This window comes from Watersipora subatra, chromosome 3 (assembly GCF_963576615.1).
Source record: "Watersipora subatra chromosome 3, tzWatSuba1.1, whole genome shotgun sequence".
NCBI lineage: Eukaryota > Metazoa > Bryozoa > Gymnolaemata > Cheilostomatida > Watersiporidae > Watersipora > Watersipora subatra.
In genome coordinates this window covers 39,155,927-39,183,288 of record NC_088710.1, presented here as the reverse complement: position 1 = coordinate 39,183,288, position 27,362 = coordinate 39,155,927, and the positions used below count along the sequence as shown (strand labels likewise).

The 27,362-nt window shown below is 37.2% G+C and overlaps 2 protein-coding genes across 3 annotated transcripts in view; one reads left to right on the top strand and one right to left on the bottom strand.

Moving 5' to 3' along the window:
* The window catches only part of LOC137389773 (ATP-dependent translocase ABCB1-like), a 54,216-nt gene that overhangs the window by 2,589 nt on the left and 24,265 nt on the right, over positions 1-27,362 (top strand). For both annotated transcript variants that reach the window (XM_068075869.1, XM_068075868.1), the window contains exons 2-10: positions 709-880; positions 7,500-7,572; positions 9,076-9,242; positions 11,446-11,552; positions 12,823-12,958; positions 15,927-16,098; positions 18,502-18,626; positions 21,160-21,331; positions 24,046-24,159. In XM_068075869.1, coding sequence (XP_067931970.1) covers positions 738-880; positions 7,500-7,572; positions 9,076-9,242; positions 11,446-11,552; positions 12,823-12,958; positions 15,927-16,098; positions 18,502-18,626; positions 21,160-21,331; positions 24,046-24,159 — 1,209 coding nt within the window. In that variant the 5' untranslated portion in view covers positions 709-737. The remainder of the gene's footprint in view (positions 1-708; positions 881-7,499; positions 7,573-9,075; positions 9,243-11,445; positions 11,553-12,822; positions 12,959-15,926; positions 16,099-18,501; positions 18,627-21,159; positions 21,332-24,045; positions 24,160-27,362) is intronic.
* On the bottom strand, positions 1,006-6,718 carry LOC137392167 (zinc finger CCCH domain-containing protein 13-like). The gene is made up of 4 exons (XM_068078800.1): positions 6,685-6,718; positions 5,788-6,307; positions 3,119-3,228; positions 1,006-1,346 (listed from the first exon to the last, which is right to left on the bottom strand). Exons 1-4 carry the CDS (start codon positions 6,716-6,718, stop codon positions 1,006-1,008), a joined length of 1,005 nt encoding a protein of 334 aa, XP_067934901.1.

Sequence of the window (27,362 nt, the reverse complement as noted above, 5' to 3'; positions counted from 1 at the left end):
GTTATAGGATAGGTAAGGTGGTGTTGACATGCTGTTATACAAGTGACAGGATAGGTAAGGTGGTGTTGACATACTGTTATACAAGTTATAGGATAGGTAAGGTGGTGTTGATATGCTGTTATACAAGTGACAGGATAGGTAAGGTGATGTTGACATACTGTTACACAAGTTATAGGATAGGTAAGGTGATGTTGACATACTGTTACACAAGTTATAGGATAGGTAAGGTGGTGTTGACATGCTGTTATACAAGTGGCAGGATAGGTAAGGTAGTGTTGACATACTGTTACACAAGTTATAAGATAGGTAAGGTGATGTTGACATACTGTTACACAAGTTATAGGATAGGTAAGGTGGTGTTGACATGCTGTTATACAAGTGACAGGATAGGTAAGGTAGTGTTGACATGCTGTTATACAAGTTATAGGATAGATAAGGTGGTGTTGAAATACTTTTTATACAAGTGACAGGATAGGTAAGGTGATGTTGACATACTGTTACACAAGTTATAGGATAGGTAAGGTGGTGTTGACATACTGTTATACAAGTTATAGGATAGGTAAGGTGGTGTTGACATGCTGTTATACAAGTGACAGGATAGGTAATGTGGTGTTGACATGCTGTTATACAAGTGACAGGATAGGTAATGTGGTGTTGACATGCTGTTACACAAGTTATAGGATAGGTAAGGTATCTAATATCTTTTAGATATAGTGAAAAACGAGTAACTGTAGAAGATGGATGGTAACAAAGCAATATTGAATGGTCATGGTTACAGTAATGCTAAAAATTATGCTGATCCTCAGAAAGAAACCCAAATTCCTCTTAAGAACGTCCACACATCCCAGAATGAACTTGAAGAAAAGAGCTCTTCTACAGGGTAAGACGAATGATTTATTGCGTTATCAGTGCTTTGGTTGAGCGCTAGGAGACGATTTCTTGTAAAATTTAGAAAGCTGCATGTGCGCTACAATAGCTCGAGGAGCTCATTTTGTCTCTGCTCCTTTACTCTCTCTCTCTCTCTCTCTCTCTCTCTCTCTCTCTCTCTCTCTCTCTCTCTCTCTCTCTCTCTCTCTCTCTCTCTCTCTCTCCTGCTCCTTTACTCTCTCTCTCTCCCTCTCTCTCCCTTTCTCTCCCTCTCTCTCTCTCTCTCTCTCTCTCTCTCTCTCCCTCTCTCTCCCTCTCTCTCCCTCTCTCTCCCTCTCTCTCCCTCTCTCTCCCTCTCTCTTCCTCTCTCTCCCTCTCTCTCCCTCTTCCTCCCTCTCCCTCTCTCACCCTACCTCTCTCTCCCTCTCTCTCCCTCTCTCTCCCTCTTTTGCTCTCTGCTGAATGCTGACGGCTGACTGCTGTTTTTATATTTAATGTCAAGATAGACTTATTCAGCTTTTTTTTAAATGCAGAAGCAAACATAGTTTTTGAATTTTTTTTGCATCTTTGGTTTAATGAAATCTCTTTAAGCCACTAAATCAAACCGCACATAGCAACTTAGCAGCAATGAATGAAATAAGGAGCTCCGGCGAGTTGGCCCATAGACAGCGAGATAACGCATCAGAAAGCCTTTTGCTCTCCACATCTTTAATCTTCAACATGAAAAATAGCATTTTTCATATTCTCATTGCCAAAATATAAATGCCAGTAGGAGTGTTTGTTGTGAATAGCTCAAGTCTAGTACATTGCGAGTAGTGCTGGTCAGTTGTGAATAGCTCAAATCAGGTACATTGCGAGTAGTGATGGTCAGTTGTGAATAGCTCAAGTCTAGTACATTGCGAGTAGTGCTGGTCAGTTGTGAATCGCTCAAGTCTAATACATTGCGAGTAGTGCTGGTCAGTTGTGAACAGCTCAATTCTAGTAAATTGCGAGTAGTGCTGGTCAATTTCATTCTATCTTCTAACTATCAGGCGTTTAGAGCGTTATAACGCTCACCGTTCCACCTCACTAAAATTCTGTAGCCATTTTATAGAGAAGGTTTGTCACACCTTGAATGACCAAAGTTGTTGACACACTGACTCATCTCATCCTCTACTAGTTCCTTAATATTATGCCTACTGCACATTTCTCCATCATGGCAACTACATGCATATCTGTGTACAAGCCTTTGCGCTCTCCAAGGCTCATACAAGAATCGCACCAAAGGTAGAAAATTGTTAATTTTCTAATTTTATTTTAAGTTCCTCAATATTATTAAAGGTCTACTAAGTTCTTTTTGCCTGCCCTTAGTCTTCAATTAACTATGTTTAGCCATTCTCAACTACAACAGACACAGTTTTCAACTAGTTGTACACTTTATCAGAGCAAACAAATAATTTGTAACAAATTTGGCAATCTTCTGTTAGAAATGTCGGTTAGTACTAAACCAATAACCAACACCGAATGTGTTTATTAAAAGACAGAATTTGGCTATTTATATGAATCTCAAAGTTTGGATGTTCATTGGTATGTCCGGCAACAGGCTACTAAAATCTTGGAATGAACAATCCGTATTGCAGAAGATTTGATCTCGGAATCTCCCATTCGCCAGTCTAATCCCTTAATAATTAAGTCACGCGAGCTTGATGGAATCATTGGGCGACATATGCCAGCATGTAGGTAAAAATACGCTAGCGTTCTCCGTTACGGTGCAACGCAATTCTACGTATTAGTAAGAGCTTTCTTAAATTAGACGCTGGAAATGTGCCAGGCTAGTGGTAAGTGGCATTGTTTATAAGCCGAGTTTATAAGTGTGGCAATGCTATCACTGCTTATAAGCTGATTTTTAACACCCGTGCAACGCCGGACATTCCGCTAGTTTTAGCCGAAAACATTGAGATATTTATAAAGATTCTGGGGTGTGCCCTTAAGCTTGGTTCCCATATCAATAGCGAGACTCTCCCGGTAACTTGCGCAGCAAATCGCTTGCGATGTTAGGCCCGGTGGCATCTGTTCACATAGGCTATAAGCTGCATCGCTAAACATAATCGCGTAATCAAATAAACTGTACGCTCGCCATGCCGTTTCTATAATGGTGACCTTCACCTGTACAGTGCATTTCGGGAAGGTTTTGCTTGCGGCTTTTTGGAAACTTGAACAGCGCTAAACTATTGCGTTGCAGCTGGCAACTACCGGCAATCCTCGGTGATACCCGGCGCATGGGTTCCCATTTTACCGCTAATAGCCTGCGGTGCTGTCGCCAGTGCTTTGCGACGTATATGGGAACCAGGCTTTACTGATGCACATTTGTGCCCAGTTTTACTGGGCACAAATGTGCATCATTAAGATGCAGACCTTACCTGATTCAGCTATTGTGTACTATTGTTTGGATTGTGACAAGGTGAAAACTGTCATAATTTTCCTAAAATGGTCAGAGACATGTGATTGGAATCTGAATGCCTCATGTGTACCCAAGCACACGATACAAAAACATCCATCAGTGCAAACTTTGTACTCTAACTTCATAAAGCAATGGCACAACGACGCCTTGTAGTTTTTCATGAAGCAGTGAGACTACGACACCTTTTAGTTGCTCATAAAGCAATTACAATATAACACCTGGTAGTAACTGTAAAAAGCTGCACTTGATTCTTTATCAAAAAGTATTTTTGTTGAAACTTTGAAAACAGATCAACGTTGTTGCTTTCTAACGAGTTCAATCTGTATCTGTGCAAATAACTTATTGAAAAATAACAAATCTGTCGGCCAATTGGCACTTCTCCTGATGTTGGGCATAACGCAACGGCTAAAAGACATGTACAAAGCAAAATGGCATGTTTTTGAGGTTAATGTCAGTTCCTATAAGTCTGAAAAAGTAGCTAGTAATAAAAACAGTAACATCTGTTTTTCATCATCCTTAATGATGCTTCCTGCAGCAGACCAATGATTGTAGAAGACCACCTGAAAGAATATTCAGGCAAAGTTTCTAATTAACTTGATCTATCTATATGTAGAAACCTCAAAGTTTGTGTGTCTGTGTGTGTACTTCGGTTTGTCTAGCTATAGCTATTAAAATCTTGAAATTAAAAACCTCAAGAAGGTTTTTCGTAAGGTTCAATTGCTAAATCAGTAAAGATCAATACTTTTCCTGCAAACAATTGTATTATTTCAAGTAAAAATAGCCTCTACATTATCTCTCCGTTCGATCAGACAACGTACCAGACAAAGACAGTCCAAAATCTCATTTTTAACACTTGCACCGGTATTGAGAGATACCAGTATTATGGTATTCAAAGTTTTGGTGGATAGCTTCTGCTGGAACAGCAACCTTTTTTTATACACACATACACACATGTACGCATGCACACCACACACATTGCACACTGCACACACCACAAACCACAAACCACAAACCACAAATCACACACCACACACCACACACCTCACACCACACACCCCACACCCCACACCCCACACCCCACACCCCACACCCCACACCCCACACCCCACACCCCACACCCCACACCCCACACCCCACACCCCACACCCCACACCCCACACCCCACACCCCACGCCCCACGCCTCACACCCCACACCCCACACCCCACAGCCCACACCCCACACCACACACCCCCACCCCACACCACACACACGCATCACGTACCACGCATTGTGCACCATGCTCCATGCACCACACTTCTATGCATGAATTGTTATTATTAATTCAACATATTCAAGAATTTTATTTTGTTTTCTCAGCTCGTATTAATTGTATTACCAAATCATCTTCAGTTGTAGTTGTAGCAAAACAGACTAAATTTAGCTATTACTTGCTAATTATTTTACACTTACATTAAAACACTTTTACAGACGTTTTGTTTCGTTTCCTAAATTATTTGACCTGCACAAAAGTTTCTCTCATGATATGAAGTTTGACAATTACAAAGTTACAGTTACAGTTGTTTGACAAAGTTTGAAAATCTTTACAGTTGTTTTATCTTTTTTTAAATTTATTTAAACTGCACAAAACACTTTTATCAAAATATGAAGTTTGAAAGTTAGAATGGTAACTGTTATTATATGTTTAACAAAAAATAATTTTGTGTGCAAAGAGTTTTATTACCTGGGCAACACCGCGCATTCTATTAGTATATATATAAATTTCAAAGTCTATATGTAGTTCAGTTTTTCAAGCTATAGCTATTAAAATTAAAAAAAAGAAAAACCCATAACGCACCAGATTTGATCTCAGTATCTCCCATTCGTCAGGCAAATGCCTTAGCAATTTAGCTATGAATGATTGAAAGATTCATTGGGCGATATATGCCGCTATGTAAGTAAAAATACGCTACCGCTTTCAGTTTTGGCGCAATGTCGTTCTACGTATTGGTAAGAGCCGTAGATAATTAACTTATTTAAATTAGCCATTAGCAATGTGCCAGGCTAATGGCAAGTGGCAGGCAACTACATCATAAACTGGTTTATATTACCCATGCAACACCAGTCATTCCGCTAGTAATATCACAAAGCTAAACCTTGTAAACTTATCTTGAACCAAGCTAAAAGATAAAACATGAAACAAATAAACACCTTTCAAATTGTTCTTTCTTTGCTCCCTCTGCTCCCTCGCTTCCCTCATTTTCCTCGCTACCCTCGCTCCCCCGCTCCCTTCAGTTTCCTCGCTCCCCTCGCTCCTTTCATTCCCTTTGCTTCCCTCGCTCTTCTCGTTCCTCTCGTTCCCCTCGCTTCCTTCGCTTTCCTCTCACTCCGTGCTTTCCTCGCTCCCCTCGCTCATCTCGCTTCCTTTGCTCCTTTCGCTCCCTTTGCTACCCTCGCTTTCCTCACTCCCCTCACTCTCCTCACTTTCCTCCCTCTCCTCACTTCCCTCGCGCCACTCCGCTCCCTTCTGTCTCCTCGATCTCCTTGTTCCCTTTGCTCCTTTTGCTCTCCTCGCTCTCCTCTCGCTCTTCTCTCGCCCTCCTCTCGCTCTCCTCTCGCTCTCCTCTCGCCCTCCTCTCGCTCTCCTCTCGCTCTCCTCTCGCTCTCCTCTCGCTCTCCCTTCGCTCTCCCCTCGCTCTCCCCTCGCTCTCCCCTCGCTCTCCTCTCGCTCTCCTCTCAACTCGCTCTCCTCTCGCTCTCCTCTCGCTCTGCTCTCGCTCTCCTCTCGCTCTCCTCTCGCTCTCCTCTCGCTCTCCTCTCGCTCTCCTCTCGCTCTCCTCTCGCTCTCCTCTCGCTCTCCTCTCGCTCTCCTCTCGCTCTCCTCTCGCTCTCCTCTCGCTCTCCTCTCGCTCTCCTCTCGCTCTCCTCTCGCTCTCCTCTCGCTCCCCTTGCTCACCTTGCTCTCCTGTTCTTTTCGGTTTAATTAAAGTAAATGAGTGACTGTAACCTTTCCAGAGGTGACCTACAAAACACCAAGTAAACTCGAGGCTTTATTAATATCTCTGACTACACAGACCAGATATCCAAGTTTTAAATACATGAAGGAAGTACAATATTGAGACTACTATGGCTTTTTTGTTTGAAAGATAGGATAACATTACCCTTAAAATCTAAATTGAAATCTTGGCAAATGTGATTTGGTAAACTTTTTTGATAATATTAGAAATTTTTCAAATCATTTGGTCTTTTTGAGAAGTTCAATTACAGTTAGATGAAATTCCTACTGACAATTGCATGAGTTCTATAGAATTAGTGAGCTCTTGTTGTAGCTGTGCTCTGATAGAATAGTCATAGTCTTAGCTGGGCTCTGATAGGATAGTCATAGCTGTGCTCTGATACGATAGTCGTAGCTGTGCTTTGATAGGATAGTCATAGTCATAGCTGTGCTCTGATAGAATAGTCATAGTGTTAGCTGTGCTCTGATAGGATAGTCATAGCTGTGCTCTGATAGGATAGTCATAGCTGTGCTCTGATAGGATAGTCATAGCTGTGCTCTGATAGGATAGTCATAGTCTTAGCTGTGCTCTGATAGGATAGTCATAGTCATAGCTGTGCTCTGATAGGATAGTCATAGTCATAGCTGTGCTCTGTTAGGATAGTCATAGTCATAGCTGCGCTCTGATAGGATAGTCATAGTCATAGCTGTGCTCTGATATGATAGTCATAGTCTTAGCTGTGCTCTGATATGATAGTCATAGTCTTAGCTGTGCTGTGATAGAATAGTCATAGTCATAGGTGTGCTCTGATAGGATAGTCATAGTCTTAGCTGTGCCATGATACACATACAAAATAATAATATAACTGTGTATAGAATAAATGATGTAACTAATATAATTTTTAGAAAATTCCAAATGATAGCCGAGATTGATGATTGATTTAATTGATTCCATTTATTAGCTATAGATAAAAAAATGTAGAATAGTCAATTCAACTATCTATATGCATAACAAATTTTCTCAAGATATCTCTAAACACAGCAAATTTATTAATTTATTCACCATTTATTTATATGCAGATAGTTAATAATGCCTAAACTATTAGCTACATAGTACAAATGAATAAACACTACCTTTAAAACCATTTGTAAGTGCAAACAGTGCAACTATATTGACTACTTTTGCCTAGCTCTATCTAATACATCTTTACTTTTTCAGGTTTATCAGAAGTCATTCATCATTGCCTCCTATGGACAAGGAGGAGGAGAGCAGAATCAGTCTTGTAACTCTGGTAAGATGATTTATTATGCTTGTGATAATCTATTATGCATGTGAGAATCTAAGCTCACTTTAAACTCGCACAACCTAATGTAATACAATGCACCGGAACCTATATGAGACGTATATTAATACTAGAGATGTTCTTGCTCCCTGTTAAAGAAGCCGACTCGTTGAAGCGCAGCAGCTACATAAAACATGATCCGTACATCAATTATGAAGATTCGTAAACAAACTCTGGTAAAGGTGACTGTACTTTAGTGAAAAACATGCCCGTATCTGATTGCATTCAGCATGACACTCAACAATATTTTAGTTAAAATTGCTAGTATATGTAAGATACGTGGTAATACTGCTAGTATATGTAAGATACATGGTAATACTGCTGGTATATGTAAGATACATGGTAATACTGCTGGTATATGTAAGAGACGTGGTAATACTACTGGTATATGTAAGATACATGGTAATACTGCTGGTATATGTAAGATACATGGTAATACTGCTGGTATATGTAAGATACATAGTAGTATAAGTAAGATATATAGAAGTACTGCTGCTATATGATACACGGAATCGGTAGACAACTAAGTCTTTGGTCATAAAACAATCTTATCTCCAACTTGTTTTTCAGTGCTTATGGCAGGCTTTACAATTGCAACAAAACTCTTTGAATCTGATTCCATGAAGTCATTGTAAAAGGGCTTAAAAATTGAGCTTCTAAAAATTGTTAACATTATCCGATGAGGCTTATGAAATCTATGTACAGGAAGAAAATTGATACAAACACTCACCATAGTTGTACAGTAAATTTCCATATTCATTATGATCTGGTGGGCAGAACACTAAGGCTACAGTGTGTTACATGAATCTCAAATTTTCAACTGTTGTAAAAAGCAGCCTTAGGAATGTATGCTTCCCAATATTTTGAATCTACATGACCGTATAGCAGCTTAGCAAAATAATTGACCAAGATAGCCCGCGTTTAGGCCTCAAAGCAATGTGAGGCTTTAAGCCGTGTTTGAACACTCACAGCAATGTCTCAAATAGCACGAAGGCCTCTCAATGTGACACCAAGTCAATCATCAGTACACTTTGTCTCATTACCTGAAATTATTTGATTTTGATGAATTTTTATTTATTTCAGCGTGTTTGCAAATCTAAGTTTGTAATACATGTATATCCGTACTAGCTAAAAACCCTTTAGGTAAAACCTTTTTGAGAAGTTGTGCGAGGGTTGTATTCACTTCCCAGAAAGAAAGTTCTTTGTTGCTACAGAAAGTTTTATTATCATTGTTATCATTTCATTATTGCGTCATTGTATTTTTGTATTATTGTGTTATTGTATTTTTGTATTATTGTGTCATTGTATTTTTGTATTATTGTGTTATTGTATTTTTCTATTATTGTGTCATTGTATTTTTGTATTATTGTGTCATTGTATTTTTGTATTATTGTGTTATTGTATTTTTCTATTATTGTGTCATTGTATTTTTGTATTATTGTTTTATTGCAGTTTCGGTTTTCTGACAAACTTGATGTACTTCTGATGGTGTTTGGAACCTTGTTTATGGTCCTTCTTGGTGGCGCCGTTGCTGGAAATGTACATCTTTTTGGAACTCTTACAACCAAATTTATCTTACTAAAGAGCTATTCAAGTGAAAATGATAGCTGCAACCATATGTGAGTATGTGCTCGCTAAGTCCTATTGCTTTTATTAATATGTAAACTGTCAAATATACATAGTACACTATACATACGCACACTATAGTAACGCATGACCTTATTAATATATATATACATATATATATATATATATATATATATATATATATCACTAAGGCCTGTATTACTAAGGCCTGTATTATGGAGGCATATATTACTAACGCCTGTGTTACTAACACATGTATTACTAAAGCCTGTATTACTAAGGTCTGTATTATTAAGGTATGTATTACTAAGGTCTGTATTACTAACACATGTATTACTAACGCATGTATTACTAAGGCATGTATTACTAAAGTCGGTGTTACTAAGACATGTATTACTAAGGCATGTATTACTAAGGCATGTGTTACTAAAGCCTGTATTACTAAGGCATGTATTACTAAGGTCTGTATTACTAACACATGTATTACTGAGGCATGTATTACTAAAGTCGGTGTTACTAAGACATGTATTACTAAGGCATGTATTACTAAGGCATGTGTTACTAAGGCATGTATTACTAAGGCATGTGTTACTAAGGCCTGTAATACTAAGGCGTGTATTACTAAGGTCTGTATTACTAATGCATGTATTACTAAGGCATGTATTACTAACGCCTGTGTTACTAACACATGTATTACTAAAGCCTGTATTACTAAGATCTGTATTATTAAGGTATGTATTACTAAGGTCTGTATTACTAACACATGTATTACTAACGCATGTATTACTAAGGCATGTATTACTAAAGTCGGTGTTACTAAGACATGTATTACTAAGGCATGTATTACTAAGGCATGTGTTACTAAGGCCTGTATTACTAAGGCATGTATTAGGACAAGAACGTTTAACCAGAGACCAGTATCTGCGATAAACCTTAGTAGAACTTAAGAACTTAGGCAACAACAGCAACTAAACATGTTGTTATTTGTGCACTCAGTAAGTTTTATTTTTATTTGTGTATCAGTCAGTTTTATTTGTTTTTATTGATTTTATTTTTAATTTACTTTATTCTTAAGTTCTACTAAAGTTTACCGCAAAGACTGGTCTTTGATTAAACAGTTTAATCTTTTTTTTCTACATAAATTTCTGTGCGAAATCTGTTATGATTACTAATGGAGTGACCGACATAACATCGCAGTCAAGCCGCATAGACAGAAGAGAACAACTCCCTTTCAGTGCAGCTGATGCAACAGGTGCAATGCGTTTTGTGACAAGCTGTTGTTTTGCTCGCTGCGCTTGCCGGGGGACAACTCCGTAAAAACAACAGTTTGTCAAGACAGGCTAATGCAAGGGGCATCAGCTTATCAATATATGCAAGGGGCATCAGCTTGTCTACACATGCAATGGACATCAGATTATCAATACATTTAAGGGACATCAGCTTATTAACACATTCAAGGGGTATCAGCTTATCAATACATTTAAGGGACATCAGCTTATCAACACATTCAAGGGGGTATCAGCTTATCAATACATTCAAGGGACATCAGCTTATCAATACATTTAAGGGACATCAGCTTATCAACACATTCAAGGGGTATCAGCTTGTCAATAATTATTCACTCGTCAATCTGCAGTAGTTTTTATTGGTGGTCTTTGATCTAATAACTACCAGTAACTACATGGACACATTTGTTGCATGTCACATGACACCTTAACACTACTAACATACTAGCAGACATACTAACTCAATGATTAACTTTTTGGTAGTGTTGCTGTAGCTAGAGACAATAGATCTATTAGCGAAGGGAAGTGTTTGCTAATCGTTGCCTGATTTAAACATACATAATATTCTATACTTACACTTTTCAAATGAATATTAATAACTTTCTTAGTTGAATCTTAGTATGCAACGATAAATCAGTATGGATATGATAATTTCAATTTTTTTCTCTGTCTTAAGAGAAAGGTGTTTGGTACAGAACCATTGACTTCAATTTCCAGTTTGTCTTGTATTGTTTATTCAAAGAATTTGCTTCAGATCATACTATGGAAATTACAGCAGAAATATAAATACAAGTCTTTCTGCTTTAGTTTCTTAATGGTTGATGTAAATTTTTGATGCATTACCGAATGCCTAACCTTTCTCAGCTAGTTTTCTTGCTAGCTGCATGCTGACTTGCTCAGGCAGTCACATACTGTATGTTTGATGTTCACTCAGCAAGCATAATTCTAGATTTGGAGAACAAGTCACCGAAGGAGAAATTATTAATGATATTCAAAGCTTCTATGTTCCAAGCTTTATCGGACTTGCAGTTGGAGTCTTTATTCTTGGATACCTTGGTGAGCACAGACTTCTATATTCGCAAGCATTCTATCATCTTTTTAATACCCACATGTAAAACAGAAGGTGAAGCTTTGATAAGGCAATCTTTTAGAAATCATTGGAAACTGCCTGCGTGATCGTACTAAAGTTTTTGAACTTTAGTACGATCATCCAGACGATTTCAACTTTAGCACGATCACCCAGACGATTGCCAATAACCTCTTTTTTAGTAAAGTAGTTTAGTATCTAGTAAAGTAGTTTACTGATCAGGCTGAATCATTGCTCGCATAATTCCTGATGCATTAGAGATTTTTGTTGTCTGTACATTTTTACATGTTTAGGTTATATGTCAATTTTTAATGATATCGTTTTATTTTTATTTGATGAAAAGTAGTTCTTTGCAAAGATCCATAGGTGTGTCACTAAGTTTTTAAATTTAGCAAAATAACTTCTGCAGCAACAAATTTCACACTAGCAATAAAATGTGAATACTATTAAAACGTTTTCATCCAACACTGACATGTTAAAACAAGTGTCTATTTTGTCTAAGGAGTATGTCAATCTTGCTTTACTAGTAATAGAAAAACATTTATCTGTTTAGCTACTCTAGTAAAAGTACTTGTAGAATACTAAAAAGTAACGCTGTGCAAACTAATTTCTCGGCTTGAACCAATTTTTAGACAAGCATAATTAAAGCAAAATCTTTTCATAAAGTTAAAATTACTGTATTTGATACTAGATAAAAATTGCTAAAAGAGAAACTCCTACATTCATTGATGATAAATGGTTGTGTCGAGAGATTATTACAACGATTATCATCTCAAAAACTGTTTTTGTTGACGGTTATTAACGTCTGTCATCATCATCGACTGTCATCCTCAACTGTCATCATCACCATCGTCATCATCCACTGTTACCCTCGGCTGTCATCATCAGCTGTCATCATCGACTGTTATCATCATCATCATTGACTGTTATTATCGTCATCGACTAATATCATTATCATCGACTGTTATCATCATCAACTGTTATCATCATCATCGCCTGTTATCATCATCATCGACTGTTATTATCATCATCGACTGTTATTATCATCATTGACTTTATCATCATCATCGACTGTCATCATCATCATCATCGACTGTTATCATCATCATCATCAACTGTTATCATCATCATCGACTGTTATCATCATCGACTGTTATCATCGTCATCGACTGTTATCATCATCATCGACTGTAGAGACTGATCGGTGAAACAAGCTGGCTATAACAAATGGAATTTCAGGCATCACTTCCTGGACATGGACAAGAGAAAGACAGATTCGACGAGTAAGGATAGCCTACTTTCAAGCGATAATGAAGCAGAGCATTGGCTGGTTTGATGTACACAATGCAGGAGAGCTCAACACACGCATGGTTCTGTAAGATATTATGATTGTTGAATCAGCCCATAATATTCTCAGTTTAGTCTTGCTATGGGATATTTAAGCTTCATGACTAAATCTTCCCCAATGCCATTTACTGGTCATCACTATTTAAGTGACATTAGTTGCATTTCTTAAGCGTTTCATTCTGCACAATGTAAGTGATAGATAAGTTCATCTCCCGGACTTACTCAAACCCAATCCTCCTGCACAATGTAAGTGATAGATAAGTTCATCTCCTGGACTTACTCAAACCCAATCATTCTGCACAATGTAAGTGATAAATAAGTTCATCTCCCGGACTTACTCAAACCCAATCCTCCTGCACAATGTAAGTGATAGATAAGTTCATCTCCCGGACTTACTCAAACCCAATCATTCTGCACAATGTAAGTGGTAGATAAGTTAATCTCCCGCACTTACTCAAACCCAATCATTCAGTGACTCATTAAATTCTAATTAATATGTGAACAAGGGTTTTTTGCTAGTCTCAGCCATTGATACACAATTTGCTTGTATACACAAGGCTTGTACCAAGCAAGCGCAGTGTCAAGCAGGCTTGTGTCAAGCAGGTGCAGTGGCATGCAGGCGCAGTGTCAAGCGGGCGCAGTGTCAAGCAGGCTTGTGTCAAGCAGGCACAGTGGCATGCAGGCGCAGTGTCAAGCGGACGCAGTGTCAAGCAGGCTTGTGTCAAGCAGGCACAGTGGCATGCAGGCGCAGTGTCAAGCCGGCGCAGTGTCAAGCGGGCACAGTATCAAGCAGCGCAGTGTCAAGCAGGCTTGTGTCATTCAGGCGCAGTGTCAAGCAGGCGAAGTGTCAAGCTTGCACAATCTCGCTTGAATCCATGCTTAGAGCTGCCACAAACCTTATTTCCTTAGAGCATCAATTAAACTTCAAATGGTTGTTATATGTTGACTTTTCTATGTAAGGAAATAGGCAATAGGACAGATGATGGAGATATGCACAAAGTGATGTTGATAAATCAAAAACAACAGTGAAGTGCAAGTTTAATCTGACAGAAGAGGCAGAGATTGCAGAAAAAACTTGTTCTACTATCAATGCAGACTAGTTATGAACTATAATCAAAAAGCCATAAAAGCTTCTGCCTGGCTAGTGGCTAGATATGCAAACTTACAATTGCTGTATAGCTATTTTAAACACATTTAAGAGTAACTGTAGATGTTGGATCACGATTCAAACAGTTTTTGGTCAGCTAGAAATATGTAAAAAGCTTTTTAACACGCTGTTGCCGTTAAATTTTAGATGTTGACATTATCATTCTTTTCAAAAAAAGAGCCTAAAAACCCAATCAAAATACATGTTGTTTTATTAAGGCAGGCATGTTTTTAGTAAAGGTTTTAGTTGGTATTCGTTACCTTTGACTCGAACAGAGTGCTGAGAGTCTCATGTAAATAACATTTCTATGACGGTGAACAAACGATGATTATCAATTTTGATTCAATGTGAGATACAAGTTCTAAATATTTCATCTGGTTCATAACTCAACTTCTAGGTTATCTGTCTGAACTTCTTATTACGTGTAAACACTATATGTCTGTGGAATCTCTTAACTATTATATGCCTGTGGAATCTCTTAACTATTATATGTCTGTGGAATCTCTTAACTATTATATGTCTGTGGAATCTCTTTTTTGCTGTTCGGTTGACTAATTGACGCCATTAGGGACCATGAAGTAAACTTTTTCTACCCAATTTAAACAAATTGCTTAGAAAATTTGAGTAACAGTTACATAAGATGATTGCGACAAATCGCACTGACCTCTGACCTTATAACCTGACCTCTGACCTCTCATAATAGTAAACTTATAACCTGACCTCTCATAATAGTAAATTTATAACTCAGCGATGGTAATTTAAAGACAGAAATAACTAAATCTACTGAAAGGCTGTGAAATAAGCGGTGATTACATACATGTAGGTTGGTGTTTCAAGGTGCTGGAGCTCGGTGCAAGACATTTCACAAGGTCTTAGCTTCTACCCTAAATGTTCCATACTAGCTATAATAGCCGTTTTCTTTCCACTTCTACATTTGCTATTTCCAATGGCCACCTCAGTAATAGTTGTAATATCAGACCTATTATTTCCAGTAACTTTAAAAAGTCAAAGCTCACTCAGCGGCATGTTTAGCCAATGAGGCTCACTCAGTGGCATGTTTAGCCAATGAGGCTCACTCAGTGGCATGTTTAGCCAATGAGGCTTACTCAGTGGCATGTTTAGCCAATGAGGCTCACTCAGTGGCATGTTTAGCCAATGAGGCTCACTCAGTGGCATGTTTAGCCAATGAGGCTCACTCAGTGGCATGTTTAGCCAATGAGGCTCAAGTGATGGTGATAGATCAGTCTTGCTATTAATCTGTATGCTCATTGCTTAATTTTGTTAAAAAAGCTTATTTAAAGATTAGTGTTGATGGAAATTTTTGTCTTCATAGACAGGCAAATATAGGACTGTTGTTAATCAGGGATCAATAGATCCTATGCAGGGCCTCACGATAAACCACAATTATCCTATATATTGCCTCTCCAGTTGTTTCAATTCCTTTCAATTGCAATATCAATCTATTTTGCTCAAACCGTTGTAGAAATTTCACTCATTATGTTTTAAGAGTGCCAGTGTAAAGTGTAAGTATTAAGAGTGCCGGTGTAAAGTTTAAGTATACCATTTGGGAAGCTGCTACACATTTGAAGCTGAATGCAGAAATTGAAATTACCAAAATTCAATTATGCGAAAAAGTCATTTTGTAATTTTATCAAAAGTCAACACGCTATACAAAATACTGTCTTCAAAGAACCTCAGCTATTATTAAATGACTCATCATATAGTATTGACTTTCTGTCAGCTCCTGATTATCAGTCTGATTAGATGGCTCTATAGCCTTCGTGTAGACTTGAACACTATAAGACTAACCTTACTGTTTAGTCTACATAAAAATGTTTATATGCTGTAGTAATCTGAACAAGCTTTATGATGGCATGGGAGACAACCTGGCCTGTCTCGCTGCCTGGCTCGGCACGTTCATCAGCGGCTACACCCTTGGATTTATTGCCAGTCCCAAGCTATCAGCAGTTGTCTTATCTCTGTGCCCCTTGATGGTTATATGTCTATTCATCATTACTAGAGTAAGAAGAACTCGAGGCAGTTTATCACTTGAGCACTAACCTAACTTATATACTAACTTCATTCTTGTATGAATTATTAAATATACAATTAATATTTAATTACACAGAACAAGAAAAATCAATGAATTTCTAAAAGTGAAAAGATAAAAGCCTAAAAATTAAAATATACTATTTACGTTAGTATTATTTTCTTTTGTTAAACAAACCTATTTTTAAAAGTAAGTTCATTATAATAAGAAATAATTTTGTATGGTGATGTATATAAGGAGAATAGATTTTTAAAATTCAAAAGTTTTTCATCGTTTTGTATAAATCAGCAACCATTATGTATTAACAAACTATATACAGCAAATCTAAAGTCTGTAAAGAAAACCATTGATTTGACTTACAACTGTCACTACCTGTCTGCTCAAGTCATTTGCTGATGATCATGTCTCTCCAATTCCACTATATATCAACATCGCGCTTCACCTCTTTATACTGCCTCTACTCTCTACTGTCGAAAGGTGCTACTTTAGCCTGAGGCCTACCACTGTATTATCTTCCCTTATGGACATCACAAATGGCTATATGCGAAGAAAGCGGGCCACCGCGTTTTGTTTGATGAACAGGTACAGAAAGAGCTGGCTATGGGGTATGTTTGATATACAGGTGCAGAAAGAGCTGGCTATGTGGTATGTTTGATGAACAGGTGCAGAAAGAGCTGGCTATGTGGTTTGTTTGATGAACAGGTGCAGAAAGAGCTGGCTATGTGGTATGTTTGATGAACAGGTGCAGAAAGATCTGGCTATGTGGTATGTTTGATGAACAGGTGCGGAAAGAGCTGGCTATGTGGTATGTTTGATAGACAGGTGCGGAAAGAGCTGGCTATGTGGTATGTTTGATGAACAGGTGCGGAAAGAGCTGGCTATGTGGTTTGTTTGATGAACAGGTGCAGAAAGAGCTGGTTATGTGGTTTGTTTGATGAGCAGGTGCAGAAAGAGCTGGCTATGTGGCATGTTTGATGAACAGGTGCAGAAAGAGCTGGCTATGTGGTATGTTTGATGAACAGGTGCGGAAAGAGCTGGCTATGTGGTTTGTTTGATGAACAGGTGCAGAAAGAGCTGGTTATGTGGTTTGTTTGATGAGCAGGTGCAGAAAGAGCTGGCTATGTGGCATGTTTGATGAACAGGTGCAGAAAGAGCTGGCTATGTGGTATGTTTGATGAACAGGTGTAGAAAGAGCTGGCTATGTGGTTTGCTTGATGAACAGGTGCAGAAAGAGCTGGCTATGTGGTTTGTTTGATGAACAGGTGCAGAAAGAGCTGGCTATGTGGTATGTTTGATAGACAGGTGCGGAAAGAGCTGGCTATGTGGTATGTTTGATGAACAGGTGCGGAAAGAGCTGGCTATGTGGTATGTTTGATAGACAGGTGCGGAAAGAGCTGGCTATGTGGTATGTTTGATGAACAGGTGCGGAAAGAGCTGGCTATGTGGTTTGTTTGATGAACAGGTGCAGAAAGAGCTGGTTATGTGGTTTGTTTGATGAGCAGGTGCAGAAAGAGCTGGCTATGTGGCACGTTTGATGAACAGGTGCAGAAAGAGCTGGCTATGTGGTATGTTTGATGAACAGGTGTAGAAAGAGCTGGCTATGTGGTTTGCTTGATGAACAGGTGCAGAAAGAGCTGGCTATGTGGTATGTCTGATAGACAGGTGCGGAAAAAGCTGGCTATGTGGTATGTTTGATGAACAGGTGCGGAAAGAGCTGGCTATGTGGTATGTTTGATGAACAGGTGCAGAAAGAGCTAGCTATGTGGCATGTTTGATGAACAGGTGCAGAAAGAGCTAGCTATGTGGTATGTTTGATAGACAGGTCCGGAAAAGTCTAGCCATGTGATAGGCGTCTGGCTGCATTAGAGTAGTTGAAGTTTAACCATAGACCTCAGGCTAAAATAGCACCTACAGTCTAAAGAATAGTTCAGTAAATAGTAAGGACAGTATATATAGGTGTACAGCGGTCTGATTCACTGTGTTAATATAAACAGTATCTGTAGGTGTACAGCTGTCTCATTCACTGAACTACTATAAGCAGTATCTGTAGGTGTACAGCCGTCTCATTCACTGTGTTACTATTTTTTGATTATATGGTATCTGCATAATAAGTGAAGGTCTTAAGACGTGAGAATTTTGAAATTTGCCATAGCAGTTGCCACATAACTAGAATGGTTCACAGTCTAACAGACTATCGTGAGAATTTTGAAAAGCTGTTAACTTATTCTGGCTGTATCGCTATTCGTGCTTTAGAGTTTTTTATCAAGATTTAATTGTTGTTTCAGTTTTTAATAACAATTAAATTTTTTAATGGTAAACTAATATGATAAACTGATAAGACGAATGCTTTCTCACTATTTCCTTTCTTCGGCAGTTAACTAAGAGTATAGTTAACAGAGAGATATCCGCATATACCCGAGCTGGGGCTGTTGCAGAAGAGACATTCAGCTCCATGCGCTTGGTTGCAGCTTTTGGAGGGGAAAAGAAGGCGGAAGACAGGTAGTCATTTGCTAAACCATTTAGTGCCAGTATAAACGAGTTGTTTTTATGCATGAGTTCTGTTCACTCGTCCTTGAAGCTTGCTACATAACATTACGCTTAGAATGACTGTGATTGGACAACTCAACTACCATACATAATATCAAGCATAGCGAAATTGTGCCGTTCCTTCCTGACGCAATGTCATGGGCAATCTGTATTATTTATGGGCGTTCTTGCTGGCTTTACTTGCTAGTGTGCTCTCAACCAATAAGTGCTATAAAAAGTTTTATTTAGAAGAATAATCTCATTGGTATTTTCTCATTTGGTACTAATGAGAAAAGCGGTGCTTCATGTGAAAGAATTTGCATAAAAAGGAAAACTGAAGCATTCCAGACTCCATTGTGAACAATAACTTTTTTTGTAAGGAAGTAAAAGAAAGCCCTAAACTACCATTACTCTTGACAAATATTAAGGAGAAAAATTAAAATGCTTCAAGAACTCTTGTCATGTTTTTTCTTTGTCCTTGGTGATGAGAAACCAAATATTATACTGTGAAAAGTTCAGTTACCCTGTAGATTTGTGTCTTGAGTACTTAAATTATTACGCAGTTTGCTTTGATATTTTCTACCAAATATATAATATATAAATAATGTGTATTTGCCGTCTGCTTGAGTCGGTTTATAACCATCATTATAGAATAAATGGCTTCACTGTAGTACAACCAGTACTCATGGTAGTTAGTATTATACAATGATATGTCTGGACTTATTAAGGCAGCCTATATATGCTTAGCATTATACAATGATATGTTTAGACTTATTAAGGCGTATATACTTAGCATTATACAATGATATGTTTAGACTTATTAAGGCGTATATACTTAGCATTATACAATGATATGTCTGGACTTATTAAGGCATATATGCTTAGCATTATACAATGATATGTCTGGACTTATTAAGGCATATATGCTTAGCATTATACAATGATATGTCTGGACTTATTAAGGCATATATACTTAGCATTATACAATGATATGTCTGGACTTATTAAAGCATATATGCTTAGCATTATACAATGATATGTCTGGACTTATTAAGGCATATATGCTTAGCATTATACAATGATATGTCTGGACTTATTAAGGCATATATACTTAGCATTATACAATGATATGTCTGGACTTATTAAGGCATATATACTTAGCATTATACAATGATATGTCTGGACTTATTAAGGCATATATACTTAGCATTATACAATGATATGTCTGGACTTATTAAGGCATATATACTTAGCATTATACAATGATATGTCTAGATTCATTAAGGTAGCCTATATATACTTAGCATTATACAATGACATGTCTGGACTTATTAAGGCATATATACCTTGGTAGTTAGCGTACACACAAGATACTTAGGAACAGATTTTTTAAAACAACAAATCTTATGACAAACACAAGTTTGGTTTGATTCAAAGCCTGTAAATAAATAGAACTTGTATTATAGTGGGTCTATCACTATAATACAAATTTAGGTTCAACTGTATAACCAAGTGGTTTTCCATATACTGTAGCTAAAAAAGATTGTGGGAGGCCGTAATTTTCAGTTTGTTTTCATGACACATCTATAGGTGATCAGAAACTAGTGGAGCTGAGGCTGAAGCTTGCGAATGGATTTTACTCGGCTGTCGACTAATTATGCATGTTTATGTTTAAAGGTTTAGTAATCAGTACTACTAGTACTAATCAGTACTACTAGTACTAATCAGTACTACTAGTACTAATCAGTACTACTAGTACTAATCAGTACTACTAGTACTAATCAGTACTACTAGTACTAATCAGTACTACTAGTACTAATCAGTACTACTAGTACTAATCAGTACTACTAGTACTAATCAGTACTACTAGTACTAATCAGTACTACTAGTACTAATCAGTACTACTAGTACTAATCAGTTTACGTCTGTCTTAAATTAATATTATTCTAAATTCAGTATTATCATAGTAAACTGATATAGATAGCCATAGTATCTATTGCATCAAGCGGTTTTGGCTATTTCTCACAGTAGTTGAAATCATGCAAGATTACTGTTTCTATATACTGAGCTTTCCTTTATAAAGCCTCTTTTTGAAAACTATAAATTTTTAAAAAGGTTTTTATGAATGATCAAATCTTTATAGTCCGGTGTGTCTTTAGCTGTGAACGACCAATCATCAAAAGTTTTTAGCTATGCACGACCAACCATCAAAAGGTTTTAGCTGTGAATGACCAATCATCAAAAGGTTTTAGCTGTGCACGACCAACCATCAAAAGGTTTTAGCTGTGAACAACCAATCATCAAAAGGTTTTAGCTGTGAACGACCAATCATCAAAAGGTTTTAGCTGTGCACGACCAACCATCAAAAGGTTTTAGCTATGAACGACCAATCATCTAAAGGTTTTAGCTGTGAACGACCAATCATCAAAAGATGGAAACAGTGATTGTAGACTCACCTTCAGCATATGTCATGCGATCATCACAATAGACTTTGTATAATTTTTAGGTATTCTACGCATGTAAAGGAAGGTTATGCCCTGGGTGTCCGTAAATCTGCTCTAGAGGGTATTCTTCGGAGTTTCTTCTGGCTGTCATATTTTTGCATAACTGGCTTGACTTTTTGGTTTGGTGCTAAAATGGTTCATGAAGAATGCTTGGCACCCGGATCAATTTTTCAGGTAAGTTCATGATCAACAAGTTTGTTTCTTATGTGTTCTTGCAACAAAAATGTGAGCTAGAAAGTCATAAGTTATGCTAAAATGGAACTCTCTTAGATCAAGTAAACAAGTCATATTCGAATGGGCCAATCATAAGCCGAAGTTCTAAAAACTAAAAAGAACTAAAAAGAAATTGAAGAAAGGACAGCAAGTTAAGATGGAGAGTTTACTACTACTTACTACTACAGAGTTTACTACACAGTCAGATGCTTTTTACTGATGCAAGAACCAACGAGGACGCTGATGTTGCTGATACAATTTGCTTTCAAAGATGTCATCACTAAGTCCTGCATGTTGCAACCAATTTAGAGCACTCATATCTTTCCGATTATTGCCGATACTGTCAAGCAAACTGTCCAAGTTCAGAAAGTTTTCAGAAGTGAACATATCACAAATGAAGATAGTCAACATGTTGAAACTTATTACTACATTTAGAAGTTCCTCATGTCTAATATATTAACATCCATTACTAAATGTAGGTATTCCTCATGTCTAATATATTAATATCCATTACTAAATGTAGGTATTCCTCATGGCTAATATATTAATATCCATTACTACATGTAGGTAATCCTCATGGCTAATATATTAATATTCATTACTAAATGTAGGTATTCCTCATGTCTAATATATTAATATCCATTACTACATGTAGGTATTCTTCACGGCTAATATATTAATATCCATACTTACATGTAGGTATTCCTCATGTCTAATATATTAATATCCATTACTACATGTAGGTGTTCCTCATGTCTAATATATTAATATCCATTGCTAAATGTAGGTATTCCTCATGTCTAATATATTAATATCCATTGCTAAATGTAGGTATTTCTCATGGCTAATATATTAATATCCATTACTACATGTAGGTATTCCTCATGTCTAATATATTAATATCCATTGCTAAATGTAGGTATTCCTCATGTCTAATATATTAATATCCATTGCTAAATGTAGGTATTTCTCATGGCTAATATATTAATATCCATTACTACATGTAGGTATTCCTCATGTCTAATATATTAATATCCATTGCTAAATGTAGGTATTCCTCATGTCTAATATATTAATATCCATTACTACATGTAGGTAATCCTCATGGCTAATATATTAATATTCATTACTAAATGTAGGTATTCCTCATGTCTAATATATTAATATCCATTACTACATGTAGGTATTCTTCACGGCTAATATATTAATATCCATACTTACATGTAGGTATTCCTCATGTCTAATATATTAATATCCATTACTACATGTAGGTGTTCCTCATGTCTAATATATTAATATCCATTGCTAAATGTAGGTATTCCTCATGTCTAATATATTAATATCCATTGCTAAATGTAGGTATTTCTCATGGCTAATATATTAATATCCATTACTACATGTAGGTATTCCTCATGTCTAATATATTAATATCCATTGCTAAATGTAGGTATTCCTCATGTCTAATATATTAATATCCATTACTACATGTAGGTGTTCCTCATGTCTAATATATTAATATCCATTGCTAAATGTAGGTATTCCTCATGTCTAATATATTAATATCCATTGCTAAATGTAGGTATTTCTCATGGCTAATATATTAATATCCATTACTACATGTAGGTATTCCTCATGTCTAATATATTAATATCCATTGCTAAATGTAGGTATTCCTCATGTCTAATATATTAATATCCATTGCTAAATGTAGGTATTCCTCATGTCTAATATATTAATATCCATTACTACATGTAGGTGTTCCTCATGTCTAATATATTAATATCCATTGCTAAATGTAGGTATTCCTCATGGCTAATATATTAATATCCATTACTACATGTAGGTGTTCCTCATGTCTAATATATTAATATCCATTGCTAAATGTAGGTATTCCTCATGTCTAATATATTAATATCCATTGCTAAATGTAGGTATTCCTCATGGCTAATATATTAATATCCATTACTACATGTAGGTGTTCCTCATGTCTAATATATTAATATCCATTGCTAAATGTAGGTATTCCTCATGTCTAATATATTAATATCCATTGCTAAATGTAGGTATTCCTCATGTCTAATATATTAATATCCATTACTAAATGTAGATGTTCCTCATGTCTAATATATTAATATCCATTGCTAAATGTAGGTATTCCTCATGGCTAATATATTAATATCCATTACTAAATCTAGATGTTCCTCATGTCTAATATATTAATATCCATTGCTAAATGTAGGTATTCCTCATGTCTAATATATTAATATCCATTGCTAAATGTAGGTATTCCTCATGTCTAATATATTAATATCCATTACTAAATGTAGGTATTCCTCATGGCTAATATATTAATATCCATTACTAAATGTAGATGTTCCTCATGTCTAATATATTAATATCCATTACTAAATGTAGGTATTCCTCATGGCTAATATATTAATATCCATTACTAAATGTAGGTATTCCTCATGGCTAATATATTAATATCCATTACTACATGTAGGTGTTCCTCATGGCTAATATATTAATACTCATTACTACATGTAGGTATTCCTCATGGCACTACAATTGAATCTAAATTGTAGATTTAGATAAAAAGGAATCCCTTCATGAACAACCAAAAACTATTAGTACCGAAAGAGCTTTTTGACTAACAATTTTTATGGCCAATTCAGGTATTCGTTGGGTTGCTGCTTGGATCATTGGCTTTAGGAAATGCTGGCCCAGCAATTCTTCGTTTCAGCAACGCTAGAGCTGCAGCGGCCGTTCTGTATAAAACCATTGACAAGGTACGGTATTGACTACGGTATATTGACAAGGTACGGTATTGACTACGGTATATTGACATGGTACGGTATTGACTATGGTATATTGAGTACGCATGTTATACAGTGGCTGCTAAACAGCTCACTTTGCATGTCATACAGTGGCTGCTAAACATCTCCCTTTGCATGTCATACAGTGGCTGCTAAACATCATCCTTTGCATGTCATACAGTGACCGCTAAACAGCTCACTTTGCACGTCATACAGTGGCTGCCAGACAGTGCCCTTTGCATGTCAAACAGTGGCTGCTAAACATCACCCTTTGAATGTCATACAGTGGCTGCCAAACAGTGCCCTTTGCATGTCATACAGTGGCTGCTAAACATCTCCCTTTGAATGTCATACAGTGGCTGCCAAACAGTGCTCTTTGAATGTCATACAGTGGCTGATAAACAGCTCACTTTGCATGTCATACAGTGGCTGCCAAACAGTGCCCTTTGCATGTCATAGAGAGGCTGCTAAACATCTCTCTTTGCAGGTCATACAGTGGCTGCTAAACATCTCCCTTTGCATGTCATACAGTGGCTGCTAAACATCTCCCTTTGAATGTCATACAGTGGCTGCCAAACAGTGTCCTTTGAATGTCATACAGTGGCTGCTAAACATCTCCCTTTGCATGTCACACAGTGGCTGCTAAACAGCTCACTTTGCATGTCATACCATGGCTGCTAAACAGCTCACTCTGCATGTCATACAGTGGCTGCTAAACATCCCCCTTTGCATGTCACACAGTGGCTGCTAAACAGTGCCCTTTGAATGTCATACAGTGGCTGCTAAACATCTTCCTTTGCATGTCATACAGTGGCTGCTAAACAGCTCACTTTGCATGTCATACAGTGGCTGCTAAACAGCTCACTTTGCATGTCATACAGTGGCTGCTAAACATATCTCTTTGAATGTCATACAGTGGCTGCCAAACAGTGCCCTTTGAATGTCATACAGTGGCTGCTAAACATCTCCCTTTGCATGTCATACAGTGGCTGCTAAACATCTCCCTTTGAATGTCATACAGTGACTGCCAAACAGTGCCCTTTGAATGTCATACAGTGGCTGCTAAACATCTCCCTTTGCATGTCATACAGTGGCTGCTAAACAGCTCCCTTTGCATGTCATACAGTGGCTGCTAAACAGCTCACTTTGCATGTCATACAGTGGCTGCTAAACATCTCCCTTTGCATGTCATACAGTGACCGCTAAACATCTCTCTTTGAATGTCATACAGTGGCTGCCAAACATCTCCCTTTGCATGTCATACAGTGGCTGCTAAACAGCTCCCTTTGCATGTCATACAGTGGCTGCTAAACAGCTCACTTTGCATGTCATACAGTGGCTGCTAAACATCTCCCTTTGCATGTCATACAGTGGCTGCTAAACAGCTCCCTTTGCATGTCATACAGTGGCTGCTAAACAGCTCACTTTGCATGTCATACAGTGGCTGCTAAACATATCTCTTTGAATGTCATACAGTGGCTGCCAAACAGTGCCCTTTGAATGTCATACAGTGGCTGCTAAACATCTCCCTTTGCATGTCATACAGTGACCGCTAAACAGCTCCCTTTGCATGTCATGGCTAATGTTGAAGGGTCCTACAATGCTGTTTTTGTATTAATGAGCTGATAGATTGTCATAGAGGAGTAGGTCATATTTTTATTGCCAAAGAAAAGTGAATCTGACCTTGATTTAGTTTAGCCTAAAGAATGAAAGCAATTGAGAATAACTTTGAGAGTAACTTTGAGAGTAACTTTGGGAGTAACTTTGAGAGTAACTTTGAGAGTAATTTTGAGAGTAACTTTGAGAGTAACTTTGAGAGTAACTTTGAGAGTAACTTTGAGAGTAACTTTGAGAGTAACTTTGAGAGTAACTTTGAGAGTAACTTTGAGAGTAACTTTGAGAGTAACTTTGAGAGTAACTTTGGGAGTAACTTTGGGAGTAACTTTGGGAGTAACTTTGGGAGTAACTTTGAGAGTAACTTTGAGAGTAACTTTGAGAGTAACTTTGAGAGTAACTTTGAGAGTAACTTTGAGAGTAACTTTGAGAGTAACTTTGAGAGTAACTTTGAGAGTAACTTTGAGAGTAACTTTGAGAGTAACTTTGGGAGTAACTTTGGGAGTAACTTTGGGAGTAACTTTGGGAGTAACTTTGGGAGTAACTTTGAGAGTAACTTTGAGAGTAACTTTGAGAGTAACTTTGAGAGTAACTTTGAGAGTAACTTTGAGAGTAACTTTTAGTAGTTAAGAAAGAAAAACAAATCTTTTAGCAGCCTTTAAGACTATTCTCTTTGTTTATTTACTCTGCTCCATTTATAATTTTAGTTTAACTTTGCTGTTGAAACACCAGAAATTACAATTCCAAGCGACCTGATTGATGCGAGTGTTAGCCTGCCGAAAAATTGTCATTAAACATTTGTAAAAGTCATAAAATATCTCTGAATTACTGCCATAGTAAAAATACATAAAGTTTCCTCACAAGTTTATAATTATTCATGAAAATTACAAAGTTTTATTACTAAGTGTTATTGGTCCCATTTAAAGTTTTGATTGTATATTATCAAAAAAAATGTATCTTAGTTTTTTTAAAGAAATCCTTTTGCCAACACAGCAAAAACTCAGTAAGGTGAAAAGTTTATTCAATGATGTTAACGACCATTCGAAAACAGGAGCAGTCTCATCGCTAGCTTATGCAGCTTGCTACCAATTGCTACTCACCTAGTCAGCTAGTTATTGATGCAAATCTTCAATACATTTTCATGGCAAACTTTTGATGTGTTTTTCCATCTCATGATACAAGGTAAAAAAGTTAATGCTCATACTTTTTTGAGTTTGTTTGCGTAAATCAGGAAAGGTGATCTTTAATAGGACACATTAGTGCATGCCTCGCAGGGTAAACTCATCGTGCCTCCTACAAGTTACATGTATAGTGGAGTGAATGACTTTCCTCTAGCTCAAGGGCTATGTTTGCTAGCTCCATAGCGATGTGACATCACTAGAGCATTGTTCAGCACCACGGTAAAATTTATTGCTTAGGGAACGATATCCTTCCTCCTCAATTGATATATTTACCAACTGTCCTTAAATAAATGGTCATTGATTCATCCATGTAGAAATGGTATGTATTCAGCAAATGGCTCTGGGTAATGGTTGATGATGCAGGAGTAGAGTTTTGTCTGC